Below are 15,259 nucleotides of genomic sequence, written 5' to 3'. Positions count from 1 at the left end.
CTGAATTGGAAGGAGAATAATACATTGGCAGGGAGATTCGCTAGAGCTGCTTGGGAGGATTTAAACTACTAAGGTGGGGTCGGGTGGGGTGTTGGGACTCAGGGAAATAATGAGGAAAGAATCAATCTCCAACTGATACAGTTGGGTAAAGGAGTGAGTAAAACAGTCGGGGCACACAGGAGCAAAGCAGAGAATAAAATAGGACTGATAAATTAAACAACACTTACTTCAATGCAAGAGGCTAACAGGGAAGGCAAATGAACTCAGAGCATCGTTTGGAACATGGTACTAGGATATCATAGCAATTACAGAAATGTGGCTCAGGGATGGACAGAACTGGCAGCTTAATGTTCCAGGATACAAATGCTATTGGAAAGATAGAAAGGGGGGCAACAGAGGACAGGGAGTGGTGTTTTTGAGAAGGTATAGCATTACAACTGTACTTAGGAAGATGTCCCTGGGAATGCATCAGGGAAGTTATCTGGGTGGAAATGAGAAATAAGAAAGGGATGATCATCTTACTGGGCTTGTATTATAAACTCCCTCATAGCGGGAAATCAAGAAACAAATTTGTAAGGAGGCAGCACGGTGGCACAGTGGTTAGCACTGCTGCCTCACAGCACCAGAGACCTGGGTTCAATTCCCGCCTCAGGTGACTGACTGTGTGGAGTTTGCACATTCTCCCCGTGTCTGTGTGGGTTTCCTCCGGGTGCTCCGGTTTCCTCCCACAGTCCAAAGATGTGCAGGTTAGGTGAATTGGCCATGCTAAACTGCCCGTAGTGTTAGGTAAGGGGTAGATGTAGGGGTATGGGTGGGTTGCGCTTCGGCGGGGCGGTGTGGACTTGTTGGGCCGAAGGGCCTGTTTCCACACTAAGTAATCTAATGTAAGTAATCTAATCTCAGCTATCTGTTAGAATAATACGGTGGTTATGGTAGGGGATTTTAAGTTTCCAAACATAGAATGGGACTGCCATAGTGTTAAGGGTATAGATGGAGAGGAATTTGTTAAGTGTATACAAGAAAATTTTCTGATTACTTATGTGGATGTACCTACTAGAGATGGTGCAAAACTTGACCTAGTCTTGGGAAATACAGCAGGGCAGTGGAGGAGCACTTTGGAGCCAGTGACCATAATTCTACTGGATTTAAATTATTAATGGAAAAGGATAGACCAGATTCAAAAGTTGAAGTTCTAAATTGGAGAAAGGACAATTTTGATGGCATTAGGCAAGAACTTCCAAAAGCTGATTGGGGGCAGGTGTTCGCAGGTAAAAGGACGGCTGGAAAATGGGATGCCTTCAGACATGAGATAATGAGAATCCAGAGAAAGTGTATTCCTTTCTGGGTGACTAAAGAAATTGAGGGTTTGATTAAGAAAAAGAAGGAAGCATATGTCAGGTATAGACAGAATAGACTGACTGAATCCTTAGAAGAGTATAAAGAAAGTAGGAGTATACTTAAGAGGGCAATCAGGAGGGCAAAACGGGGACATGAGATAGCTTGGCAAATAGGATTAAGGAGAATCCAAAGGGTGTCTACAAATACATTAAGGACAAAAGGGTAACTAGGGAGAGAATAGGGCCACTCAAGGATCAGCAAGGCGGCCTTTGTGTGGAACCACAGAAAATGGGGGAGATACTAAATGAGCTGAAAATGTGTTGCTGGAAAAGCGCAGCAGGTCAGGCAGCATCCAAGGAGCAGGAGAATCGACGTTTCGGGCATCAGCCCTTCTTCAGGAATGAGGAAAGTGTGTCCAGCAGGCTAAGATAAAAGGTAGGGAGGAGGGACTTGGGGGAGGTGCGTTGGAAATGCGATAGGTGGAGGGAGGTCAAGGTGAGGGTGATAGGCCGGAGTAGGATGGGGGCGGAGAGGTCAGGAAGAGGATTGCAGGTTACGAAGGCGGTGCGGAGTTCGAGGGATTTGACTGAGACAAGGTGGGGGGAGGGGAAATGAGGAAACTGGAGAAATCTGAGTTCAATCCCTAGTGGTTGGAGGGTTCCCAGGCGGAAGATGAGGCGCTCTTCCTCCAACCGTCGTGTTGCCATGGTCTGGCGATGGAGGAGTCCAAGGACCTGCATGTCCTTGGTGGAGTGGGAGGGGGAGTTGAAGTGTTGGGTTATGGGGTGGTTGGGTTGGTTGGTCCGGGTGTCCCAGAGGTGTTCTCTGAAACGTACTAAATGAGTATTTTGCATCAGTATTTACTGTGGAAAAGGAAATGGAACTCATAGAATGTATGGAAATAGATGGTGACACCTTAAAAAATGTCCAGATTACAGAGGAGGAAGTGTTGCATGTCTTGAAGCGCATAAAGGTGGATAAATCCCCAGGACCTGATCAGGTATACCTGAGAACTCTGTGGAAAGTGAGGGAAGTGATTGCTGGGACTCTTGCTGAGATAGTTGTATCATCAATAGTCACAGGTGAGGTGCGGGGAAGACTGGAGGTTGGCTAACGTGGTGCCACTGTTTAAGAAGGGTGGTAAGGACAAGCCAGGGAACTATAGACCAGTGAGCCTGACATCGGTGGTGGGCAAGTTGTTGGAGGGAATCCTGAGGGACAGGATATACATGTACTTGGAAAGGCAAAGACAGATTAGGGATAGTCAACATGGCTTTGTGTGTGGGAAATCATGTCTCCCAAACTTGATTGAGTTTTTTGAAGAAGTAACAAAGAGGATTGATGAGGGCAGAGCGGTAGATGCGATCTATATGGACTTCAGTAAGGCATTCGACAAGGTTCCTCATGGGAGACTGGTCAGCAAGGTTAGATCTCATGGAATACAGGGAGAACTAGCCATTTGGATACAGAACTGGCTCAAAGGTAGACAGAAGGTGGTGGTGGAGGGTTGTTTTTCAGACTGGAGGCCTGTGACCAGTGGATCAGTGGTGGGTCCTCGACTTTTTATCATTTATATAAATGATTTAGATGGGAGCATCAGAGGTATGGTTAGTAAGTTTGAAGATGACACCAAACTTGGAGTTGCAGTGGACAGCGAAGAAGGCTACCTCAGATTAAAACAGGATGTTGATCAGATGGGCTGAGAAGTGGCAGATGGAGTTTAATGCAGATAAATGCGAGGTGCTGAATTTTGGGAAAGCAAATCTTAGCAAGACTTATATACTTAATGGTAAGGTCCTAGGGAGTACTGCTGAACAAAGAGACCTTGGAGTGCAGGTTCATAGCTCATTGAAAGTGGAGTCGCAGGTAGAAAGAATAGCGAAGGCAGCATTTGGAAAGCTTTCCTTTATTGGTCAGAGTATTGAGTACAGGAGTTGGGAGGTCATTTTGCAGCTGTACAGGTCATTGGTTAGGCCACTGTTGGAATATTGCGTGCAATTCTGGTCTCCTTCCTATCGGAAAGATGTGAAACTTGAAAGGGTTCAGAAAAGATTTACAAGGATGTTGCCAGGGTTGGAGGGAGCTATAGGGAGAGGCTGAACAGGCTGTTTTCCCTGGAGCATTGGAGGCTGAGGGGTGACCTTATAGCGGTTTATAAAATCACGTGGGGCATGGATAGGATAAATAGACAAAGTCTTTTCCCTGGGGTCAGGAAGTCCAGAACCAGGGACATAGGTTTACGGTGAAAGGGAAAAAGGTATAAGAGAGGCCTAATGGGCAACTCTTTCACACAGAGGATGGTACATGTATGGAATGAGCTGCTACAGGAAGTGGTGGAGTCTGGTACAATTGCAACATTTAAAAGTCATTTGGATGCTTTTATGAATAGGCAGGGTTTGGAGGGATATGGGCCAGGTGCTGGCAGGTGGGACTAGATTGGGTTGGGGTATCTGGTCGGCATGGACAGGTTGGACCGAAGGGTCTGTTTCCACGCTGTACATCTCTATAACTCTGACTCCAACTTCAAACACTGACTGAGGGCAGATGTTTGCAAGTAAAGGGACAGCTGGAAAATGGGAAGCCTTCAGAAACGAGATAACGAGAGTCCAGAGACAGTATATTCCTGTTAGGGAGAAAAGAAAGGCTGGGGGTAGGTGTAGGTAATGCTGGACAACAAAAGAAATTGAGGTTCTGCTCAAGAAAAAAAAGGAAGAAACATATGTCAGGTATGGACAGGAGAGATCGAGTGAATCCTAAGAGTATAAAGGCAGGAGGATTATACTTAAGAGGGAAATCGTGAGGGCAAAAAGGAGACATGAGATAGCTTTGGCAAATAGGGTTAAGGAGAATCCAAAGGGATTTTATAAATACATTAAGGGCAGAAGGGTAACTGGGCAGAGAATAGGGCCCCTCCAAGATCAGCAAGGCAGCCTGTGTGTGGAGCGGCAGGAGATGGGGGAAGATACAAACGAATATTTTGTACCAGTGTTTACTGTGGAGAAAGTCTTGTAAGATATAGAATGTGGGGAAATAGATGGTGACATCTTGAAAAATGTCCATATTACAGAGGAGGAAGTGCTGGATGTCTTGAAATGCATAAAAATGGATAAATCCCCAAGACCTGATCAGGTGTACCCCAGAACTCTGAGAAGCTAGGGAAGTGATTGCTGGGCCTCTTGCTGAGATATTTGTATCATTGATAGTCACAGGTGAGGTGCCGGAAGACTGGAGGTTGGCTAACGCGGTGCTGCTGTTTAAGAAAGGTGGTAAGGACAAGCCAGGAACTATAGACTGGTGTGCCTGACATCGGTGGTGGGCAAGTTGTTGGAGGTAGACATAATCTATATGGACTATAGGAAGGCATTCGACAAGGTTCCTCATGTGAGACTGGTTAGCAAAGTTAGATTTCATGGACTACAGGGAGAACTAGCCTTTTGGATATAGAATTGGCTCAAAGGTAGAAGAAGATAGCAGGTGGGGGGGGTGGGGAGTGGAGGGATGCTTTTCAGACTGGAGTCACAGGTAGTGAAGGTGGTGTTTGGTATGCTTTCCTTTATTGGTCAGAACACTGAGTATAGGAGTTGGGAGGTATGTTGCAGCTGTACAGGACATTGGTTAGGCCACATTTGGAACACTGCATGCAATTCTGGTCTCCTTCCTGTCAGAAGGATGTTGTGAAACTTGAAAGGGTTCAGAAATTATTTGCAGGGATGTTGCCAAGGTTGGACAATTTGAGCTATAGGGAGAGGCTGAGTAGACTGGGGCTGTTTTCCTTGGAGCATCGGAGGTTGAAGAGTGATGTAACAGAGATTTATAAAATCATGAGGGGCATGGATAGGTTAAATAAACAAGGTCTTTTCCCTGCAGTGGGCAAGTCCAGAACTAGTAGCATAGGTTTCGGCTGAGAATAGAAAGATATAAAAAGGACCTAAGGGGCAATTTCTTTTACACAGAGGGTGGTACTTTCTGGAATGAGCTGCCACAGGAAGTGGTGGAGGCTGGTACAATTGCAGCATTTAAAAGGCAATTGGATGGGTAAACGAATAGGAAGAGGGATATGGGCCAAGTGCTGGCAAATGGGACTAGATTACGTTTGGATATCTGGTCAGCATGGATAAGTTGGACTGAAGAGTCTGTTCCTGTGCTGTACATCTCTGTGACTCTCTGACTCTATGTACTTTCCCTTTCCATTGCCCTGAACTAAAAATAAAACTCCTACAAATTAATAATTCACAAGAAATGATTGATCAGACAATATTAAATGAGCTAGCTGATCATCTGTGTTCACATTAATAATACATACAGGACATCTGCATAGATCTTTTCAGCCATGGCAGCCTAGCATTTCAATCAGCATCAGTATGGAAAAAGTCAGTTTACATTCTCACTTCTAAAAGGTTCTGAGCAGCCTCCTGTTACCTTTAAGGGCCAACAGACCAACTACTTTATGTTCAATTTCACAGGTTGCAATGCATGCAGCCTATGCTCTGTCCATAGGAGACCAAACCTATACTGGGATGCCTTGGCTCCTGGAGTTAAATGTGTGAATGAGGCTCTCATTTGTGTTACATTCCCTTGAAACCAATAACTTTTTAAAAAAGATATTTGAATTGCCAGTAAAATACAAAGGACTGTAAATGCTAAAGATCTGAAACAAAAACAGATCTGCTGGAGAATCTCAAGTCTGGCAGCATCTGTGGAGAGAAAGTAAACATTTTAAGTCCAGAGACCCTTACCCAGAAGGTAACCTCTGCTTTTTGTCCACAGATGTTGCCTGACCAGCTGAATTTCTCCAGAAATTTGTTTTTATTTGAATTGCCAGACACTGGCTTAAAGAAGTTGCATGACATGATGTCAAGTTTTAAGGCATTTTCTGTAACAAAACCACCAAAAGTTCTTACCCTTTAATTTGTGGAGACTTCTTAAATTGAGTACCAACTCTAAGACTCATTCTAACTTTTCTCATACCAGCCTTGCCAGGGAAAATCTTCCAAAGATTTTAGAATGTCATGAGATATGCTTCTTTGATCAGAGACTGTCCTTCCCTTTGCTTTTTGCCTGGTAGCTCCAAAGGACTTGCAACTTTCCTCACTCTGCTGACCACACCACTGCAATCCTTGGAATTTGAGAGACATTGCTCTCTCTTCATTTAAAAAAAAACTCATGAAACTGGAAGTGTGTCAATAAGTCTACCCAAGCACTCATGATTTATTTTTCCAGATGTGAATATTTTAAATCGCTATCCCTGTAAGGCTTAACCAGGGCCTTGCTGTCCCTATGATAATCAAGCCTCACACACTGGTTGGCTGGAAGAACACAGCGCATCATTTGACTCTCATAATTTCTCAAATTTTTTTTTAATTAGATCATTTTCCCTACATCATGGAAACAGGTCCTTTGACCCAACAAGTCCATGCCGACCCATTCCACTACCCTATATTTACCCCTAACTAATGCACTTAACACTATGGGCAATTTAGCATGGCCAATTCACCTGTATCAAACCCGGGTCCCTGGCGCTGTGAGGCAGCAGTGCTAACCACTGTGCCGCCCCTTAACTTCAGTTAGCAGCAGACAAAACAATCATCTCAACTCCTTGCTTGCATTTGCAATACTTGTTTCAAGTGGGAGCCATTAATTTCAAAGGCCTCATTTCCAAATTCTAGCATGAGCTGGCAAGTTTAGTGATTTGTGTCTCACTTACCAATCCATACTAGCCCATTTTCATCTCAGATCATAGCCTACTTTAAAACTATAAACACTTCGAAAGTAATTGCTATGATATACTTCTAGATGCCCTGAAACAGTGACAGGCACCACATAAATAGAAACAGATGATTTTCTTTCTAATTAGAAGAGCCATATGTTAGAAAATTAATTAGATAGCATGCAAATAGTCATCCAGTTCAATCACAAATTAGTAATTCATAAAAAGCCACAAAGGTAGGCAGAGAGACATTTTGCCATGATGTCCTACTGTGCAGATTTGAATGGTTTAAATTATACATTGAAGCGACAATAATTAGGGCTTTAAAAAGGTGAGGCATTCCCAATCCAAACCTCTCACAACCTGAGCTAAAACATCACAGCACACACTTGTCCTGCACTTCACCAAATAGAACCTGAGCATCCACATTTTGGAGTATGACATGTTAATATTCTGATAAAAGAATGCCCCTGAAATGCAGCTTGTCAGTTAGGAAACCAATCTTCCTGCATGCTTCATAAGATTATCAATTTTGCAAGTGGTTGATAGCTTGAAAGCCTGCAAGATGCTAACAAAAGACTACCAGAGGCCTTCCAGAGTTTGCTACTCTGTCCCAGTGGAGAAAAAAAGATTTTTTTTTGCTCTTTCTGATGTTTGTGTTTGCGTTTTCATAGATCCAGGTGCAAATGGAGCTGAAATGTGACCATAGGGAATTACTTAAACCCTTTTCAAAGAATATTTCTCATACTATTGGATAAGGAACAGAACTCTTGCATAAACACAGTCTTTTATACACTTTCATGTAAAGTTGTACTTGGACAATCAGTTAATTCATGGAACTGACTCTAAAATTTGTTTTTTCAGCCAGCACTGAATACTACAGTATAATTCTTAGCACTTGAAGGCAAGGAAGTCATTTTAATTGTAGCTATTTTGAAACAAGTAAACTAATTACCAAAGTATGTTTAACAATAAGATTGTCTGAAAGCTAACTTGGATATCTCTGGGTTTACGGTGTTCTCTGCCTCGTTCAGAATCTATCAATGACACCTTGTCTTTGTACACTGTCTTTAAGATTAGAGGAGGTCCGGTCCCCAGGTTGTAAGGTCCATTCTTGAGTCCATTCACAAGTTGATTTGTATGCATATGGAACACAATGCAATACAGTATAAAATAGCTGTTTGTAAGAAAATGTTTGTACATCAGATCTTTCAATTACATCCCAGTATGAAATCACGGTTCGTGTGTATGGATATTGGTAAATCAGGCGTTCATAAATCAGGGACCCCCTGTACGGAACATCCTAGGGTACTTCACAAGAGTATTATCAATCAAAGTTTGAAATTCAGACACGGTAGTACAAGTGACCAAAAAATTGGTCAAAGTTGTAAGTTTGAAAGCACACTTACAGGGAGGTTGAGAAACAGAGACAGAATTCCTGAGCATAGGGCACAAGCTGCTGGTGGCCACCAATGGTGGGAAAAATAAAACTGGGGAGGAACAATAAGTTAGAATTAGAAGAATGCACAGAATTTGAAAGGTTGTAGGGCTGAAGGAAGTTCCAGAGACCAGGACAGCAGAGAATATGTAAGGCTTTGATAACAAGGAGGATTTTACACCAGAGGCTTTGCCAAACAGCAAGTAAAGGCAGGTTACAGAGCACAAAGTTGATAGGTGATGAGTACTTGGAATTAGGATATGCAAAGTAGAAAATTGGATGAGTTCAATTTAATGAAGGGTGGAAAATAGCAATCAATCCAAGAGAACACTGGAATTATGAAGACCAGTGGTAACAAATGTAGTCAGAAGCTCATTTCAAAGCCAAACAGGTATGCTACGTTATTATGCTCTTTGTTATGTTTACCTACACACATATTGATAAAGACTACATTGTTGGAACTAAAATATATGCAGTACCTTCTTTTAAAAAAAACTTTATGTCTTTGAGAGATTATTTTTTGTAATATAACATTCTACATAGACAAACAAAATATATTCTTCTGTAAAGAATAGCACTTACCAGGACGGCCCATTCCTATTTTTTCAAGATCCTCATTTTTCACATAATCAAAGTGAGAGAGCCGGGTAACATTGAGATCATCACGAATGCGGAGGAAATACTGCTGTAACTGTACCTCAGTGAGGAGTTCAAGAAGCCACTCTGTTCCCTCATCTGACTGCATGCTCCCACTGAGCTTCTAGAGGAAGAAGGAACACGAAAGTGCAATAAAACCTTACCCAACATGTAGCAAGAAACACTAGACAATGCAGAAACAGTACAAGACCAAATATCAGAGAAATAATTCACTACTTAGTGAAAACTGAGGGAGGAGAAAACATTAATAAAATCAGAATTCTGGATTACCAAATGTGCATTGTGCACCAGACCGCGATTTGAATGCTGCAAGAAAATGCCTTCACGTGGGAGATACTGCGCTTTCTCTGTCACTGTTTGATGTAAAATTGGAATTCTTACAATTTGCATTTAGTATATTAGTGAGGGGAATAGAACCTTCCTCCACTTGTGGACCAATTGCCAACTGGATAGAACAATTAGCACAAGTGTGACATTTCTATTCCTAAATTCCAAAGGGAAATTACTAACAGTTACAAATATTGGAGAGCTTCTGTAGTTTATTTGTTCAATAAAACTAATGTAAAATTGTCCTAGATCATTCCAGAGGATTTAAGATTTCAGAAATTTGACTATCATTTGTCCTATTAAACTGAGCTGCTCACATTTGAATCCATGTTCAACACTGTACTATTAAGACCTCCAAGTTATATTATTAATTTTGAGATGTTGATAAACATCCTTTTATATTTAATATATTTTACTTCACTTTTCACTACTTCTACATGAGCTATGACTACAGTTACGGATAGATTTCTTGCATGGCTAAGGCTGTAAATCAAAGCAGTGTGGAATTGAAACTGCCTTTTTGCATTCCAGAGTGCTGATCCATGCAATCATTACAACCTGCTTTACAAACTGGTCAGTTTTTCTCCAATTTTCATGCTTATTTTATTTTAATGGCTCATCTAATTGCACAATTCTGTAAAACTAGAAGTCTTCCAGCACTTTGATCAAGGGTCCATTTGCTTGTGTGAACCTATAATGCTGAACAGTGTGGCCCAAACACAGCTACATCCAAACTTGCCAATATTCAACTAGATTCCCAACAGGAGTCACTGGATAACAAAGCAGTATGGGAAACCTACTTAATTTTGTTTCCCACCCCTCCTGCTTATTCAGCCCTTCCATGATAATTAGGATTTTAAATCTGAACAAATGTAATCAGCACTCCCGCGCCCACCCCCACCAGCTCAGTAGGAAAATAAAAGCAGACCATAATCATTCCTCAATTAAATTTCTGTTCACCCTGAACATGGTAAAGATGTCTTTTTGACTCATTTTTAATTAAGAGACAACCAGAAAAGATAGAACTTTAATTTATTCATAGCTGTGATTTTTTGTATTCAAATGAAATGTTGTATATTGCAAGAACAGAATATATAAGTAGCTAAGTTTTGCTACGGTTGTGAGGTATTAGTGAGGCCACATGCAGAGTACTGTTGCCATTTTCATGTCCTTATTTAACAAAGGTCATAACTACATTCGAAAGAGCTCAGAGAAGTTTCAAGGTGATCCCTAGGATGAAAAGGTTTTCATATAATGAAAAATTCAACAGGTTAGGCCAGTGTCCTCTACAGCTGAGAAGGAATGTGAGGTGATCTAATTGAAATATATATGGTCCTGAGGGGAAGTAACATGATAGATTCTGAAATGAGAGATTGGAACTAAAGGGATCAGTTTAAAAATAAAGACTTCTTCCACTTAAGACAGAAATAAGGATTTTCTTTCCTCAGAGTCATGAATCTCGGAAGTTCTCTTCTCAGCAGCAAATAGGGCCCATTGATGGAGGGTTGAATGTCCCTCTTCATATCCAAACTTATTAAGGGGAGACAATGGCTAATGGTATAATAGCTAGACTGTTAATCCAGAAACCTAGGTAATGTTCTGGGGACCCCAGGTTCAAATTCTCCTATGGGAAATGCTGTAATTTGAATTCAATAAAAATCTGGAATTAAGGATGTAGTGATGACGATGAAATCATTGCCAATCGTTGGAAAAACTCATCTGGTTCACTAATGCCTTTTAGAGAAGGGGACTGCTATCCTCATCTGGTCTCCAGAGCCACAGCTATGTAGCTGATTCTGAACTGCCCCTGCGGTAATTCGGGATGGGCACTAGCCAGTGATGTCCACATTTTGAATGAATAATAAAAAGCCTTCCAATATCTTGCTCAAAGTTATATAGCAATCACAGCTTCAAGCTTTTTGCATATTAAAAAAAAACTTAAACCAATATAGCCAGCTCCAAAGTTTGTCTATCCAATTGTCCATCGCCATTTGCCCTGAGGAAAAGCATAACATAGACCTCATTCTAATTGGTCATTAGCAAACAATATGAATTTGATCAAGAATTCACTGTATTAAAGGTGTCTTGAACAGTGCCGGTCAGAATCTAAAGTTAATTTGCTAAGCTCAAATGGAGGTCAAAAAATTTTAATTGAACACCATTCCAAATCACAAATTGCTTCCAAACTCCCACTGCTCAGAAAAAACAGAGCCCAGAACCTTGGATCCACACTTCTTTTGGCTATTGCAGTTCGAACTGTTCCATTGTGGAAAGCAAGCCAAAGTTATGACTAATGCATTTTTCCATTTGTTGGTGTTGGCACAAATTATATAAGCTGCATATTTTCTGCCATTTGGCAGAGTGTTTCTTTATCTTTCAATATATCTTGGAAAATTTGTTTTCTTTTCTCCCTATAAAGAGCACTAATTATCTCACATCCTGCTTTGACCAGAAGGGACTCACTGTCTAGACCATAGACATGGCCACAAGTAGTAATATTCTGATTCACTCATCGAGAAATTGCTTCATTAAAAATACAACTATGAAGGAAAAAAAATGTATTCACCTTTACCAGCTGATTAATAAACTAAAATATTTGAAAATCAATCCATGAGGCTCGTAAATGGTTAAGAAAGTAAGTGAGAGAGAGGAAAATTGTGACAGCTAAGTTAATGTTGAAATCAAAGTCAAGTACTGCAGATGCTGCTAGGTCTGCTCACTATTTCCACCTTTTTTTTGTTTTTGAGTTTAATATTAAAGTTCAATTTCTTTGACCTGAAACTGACAGAATCAGTCTGTTGCATAGTATCTTAGGAGGACATGCCACAACCCAAAGGACTAGCCACACTACCATACATCAAGAGCATTTCTGAACTGACAGCCAGACTACTGCGACCACTAGGACTCATAACAGCACACAAACCAACAGCCACTCTCAGACAACAACTCACCAGAACGAAGGACCCGATACCCAGCATGAGCAAAACCAATGTAGTGTACAAAATCCCATACAAGGACTGCACAAAACACTACATGGGACAAACAGGAAGACAGCTTATGATCCACATCCATGAATACCAACTAGCCACGAAACGACACAACCAGCTATCCTTAGTAGCCACACACGCAGAAGACAAGCAACATGAGTTCGACTGGGACAACACTACTATTATAGGACAAGCCAAACAGAGAACAGCCAGGGAATTCCTAGAGGCATGGCACTCATCCACAGATTCAAATCAATAAGCACATCGACCTGGACCCAATATACCGACCACTGCAGCAGACAGCTGGAACTGACAACCGGAAGCGGCAGATTCAAACCACAACAAATGCTGGAGGAAAGATCACAGAAGCGCTTCAAAGGAGGTTCCCAAGCACTGAGGATGTCACCTAGACAGGGGACAAAACGTCTGCAACACAAATTCCCAGCTCGACGAACAGAACTACAACAACGAGCACCCGAGCTACAAATCTTCTCACAGACTTTAAGTATCTTATCCATTAAACTCAACTAATATGCACTCTTCAAATTTACCACTTATCTTGACTGTATTATTTTTGGTAGTTTGTCATATTCAGACTATTTAAGACTATGCTCAGGGTTTTCACTCCAAAACAGTTTGATAATATAACTCCAATGAAAGTGAAGATATTTAAATTACCCTCAACTCTTGTCTATGAAAAGTCTAACTCCATCCTAAAGAAATGTAATGAATCAGCCTACATTGCTTCCTGGGGAAGAGCATTTCACAAACCAACTACCATCTAAGACAGAACATTTCTAGTCATCGGTCTCAAAAGGGAGAGCTTTTTTTGATTAGATTAGATCAGATTCCCTACAGTGTGGAAACAGGCCTTTCGGCCCAACCAGTCCACATCGACCCTCCAAAGAGTAACCCACCCAGACCCATTTCACTCTAACCAATGCACTCACACTATGGGCAATCAGCATGGCTAATTCACCTGACCTGCACATCTTTGGACTGTGGGAGGAAACCGGAGCACCCGGAAGAAACCCACAGCCACAGGGAGAATGTGCAAATCCACACCGACAGTCACCCGAGGCCAGAATCGAACCTGGGACCCTGGTGCTGACCCAAAGTCTGTCAAGGCAGCAGTGATAACCACTCAGCTACTGTGCCACATCTTTATTCTCAAACTGTGCCCCGAATGCAAGTCTCCACAAGAGCAACCATCCTCCTGGAAACCACTTTGTCAAGTCCTCTGAATCTTAAATACTTCAATAATATCACTCTCACTCTTCTAAACTCTAATGGTTAAAAGCCAACCTTTTACTGTCTTTTTATCCCCCAAGATAAGCTCATTACAACTCATGAACTCATTCTGGGAGTAAAGTAAATTTGCCTTCAGAAAATTAGTTTCATTTAATAGCCTGAAATTTCCATTAATTTCTCCAGAAAAACTCACATATATTCAAGGAAATCTGCTTGACCTCTCCATATTACTTGCATTCTATGACTGGCTGCAACAGGAGTCTGAGATGTCTTATATTTCCCCTCACTCTCCTTAATACAATAGAATGTCCCATCTCACATTGTTCGAATTACTGGTCCAGCAAAGGATGGAGAGTATTACTCCCAAATGTACTAACAAAGTCTGTCAAGGCAGCTCAATGTCTCAAATGCATTTGCAAAGTCATAGAGTCATAGAGATGTACAGCATGGAAACAGATCCTTCGGTCCAACTCGTCCATGCCGACCAGATATCCCAACCTTATCTAGACCCATTTGCCAGCACTTGGCTCATACCCCTCTAAACTCTTCCTATTCATATACCCATCCAGATGTCTTTTAAATAATGCAATTGTACAAGCCTCCACCATATCCTCTGCCAGCTCATTCCATACACGCACCACCCTCTGCATGAAAAAGTTGCCTCTTAGGTCTCTTTTATATCTTTTCCCTCTCACCCTAAACTTATGCCCTCTAATTCTAGACTCCCCCACCCCAGGGAAAAGACTCTGTCTATTTATCCTATCCATGTCTCTCATGATTTTATAAACCTCTATGAGGTCACCCCTCAGCCTTCGACGCTCCAAGGAAAATAGCCCCTGCCTATTCAGCCTCTCCCAATAGCTCAAACCCTCCAATCCTGGCAACATTCTTGTAAATCTTTTCTGAACCCTTTGGGAGAAACATCGATGTCCAAATTCCTAAGTGCTCCTTATTGGTCTTTCCTGTTATTAATACATCATTGAGATAAATGACAACCCGTGTACAATGTTCTCCGTGGTCATCTTAAAAATTGCACAGGCTGACGATATCCCAAACAGCAGTCTCATATACCAGTACAAACCCTTATGGATATTAATTGAAGCATACTTCTAGGAATCCTCACTTAAATGCAATCAAAGGTCATGCTACCACCTGCAGCAAAGTCAGTTGGATGCTGAATTTTTTTAAAAAAGAAGCCTTCTTAAGTCACTTTTCTACCTATTTGAATTTTCTCTCCAGATGCATTTATTCACTTGACAGTAATGAGTAAACATGTATTGAATAAACTATAATATAGTAGCTATCAATTGTACAATGTCCCCATCAGCACATTGCTCAATTATTTGGACAGCGTCATGTTGAAATTATGCACATCTTGGCAAAAATCAAGTTACATGTCAGAGTAGGTTGATTCATTCGCCAAAGTCAAAGTCAATGAGCAGTCTAATTATGAACATTATCTGATCAACACCTTTACTCAAAGTAGTAAAACAGGAGGCTGGAAGAATGCTGATGCTGCCTGGCTTTCTGTGTTCTTCCAGCCTCCTGTTTATC

At 41.5% G+C, this 15,259-nt stretch overlaps 1 protein-coding gene across 9 annotated transcripts in view; it reads right to left on the bottom strand.

The window, feature by feature from the left end:
- tnk2b (tyrosine kinase, non-receptor, 2b) overlaps positions 1-15,259 on the bottom strand; it is a 260,676-nt gene that overhangs the window by 95,314 nt on the left and 150,103 nt on the right. For all 9 annotated transcript variants that reach the window (XM_072572323.1, XM_072572316.1, XM_072572317.1 and 6 more), the window contains one exon: positions 9,066-9,243. In XM_072572323.1, the coding sequence (XP_072428424.1) occupies positions 9,066-9,228 (163 nt within the window). In that variant the 5' untranslated portion in view covers positions 9,229-9,243. The remainder of the gene's footprint in view (positions 1-9,065; positions 9,244-15,259) is intronic.

Source organism: Chiloscyllium punctatum, chromosome 6 (assembly GCF_047496795.1).
Source record: "Chiloscyllium punctatum isolate Juve2018m chromosome 6, sChiPun1.3, whole genome shotgun sequence".
NCBI lineage: Eukaryota > Metazoa > Chordata > Chondrichthyes > Orectolobiformes > Hemiscylliidae > Chiloscyllium > Chiloscyllium punctatum.
Note: the sequence above shows the minus strand (reverse complement) of the source record. Positions and strands in the feature narration are given on the sequence as shown.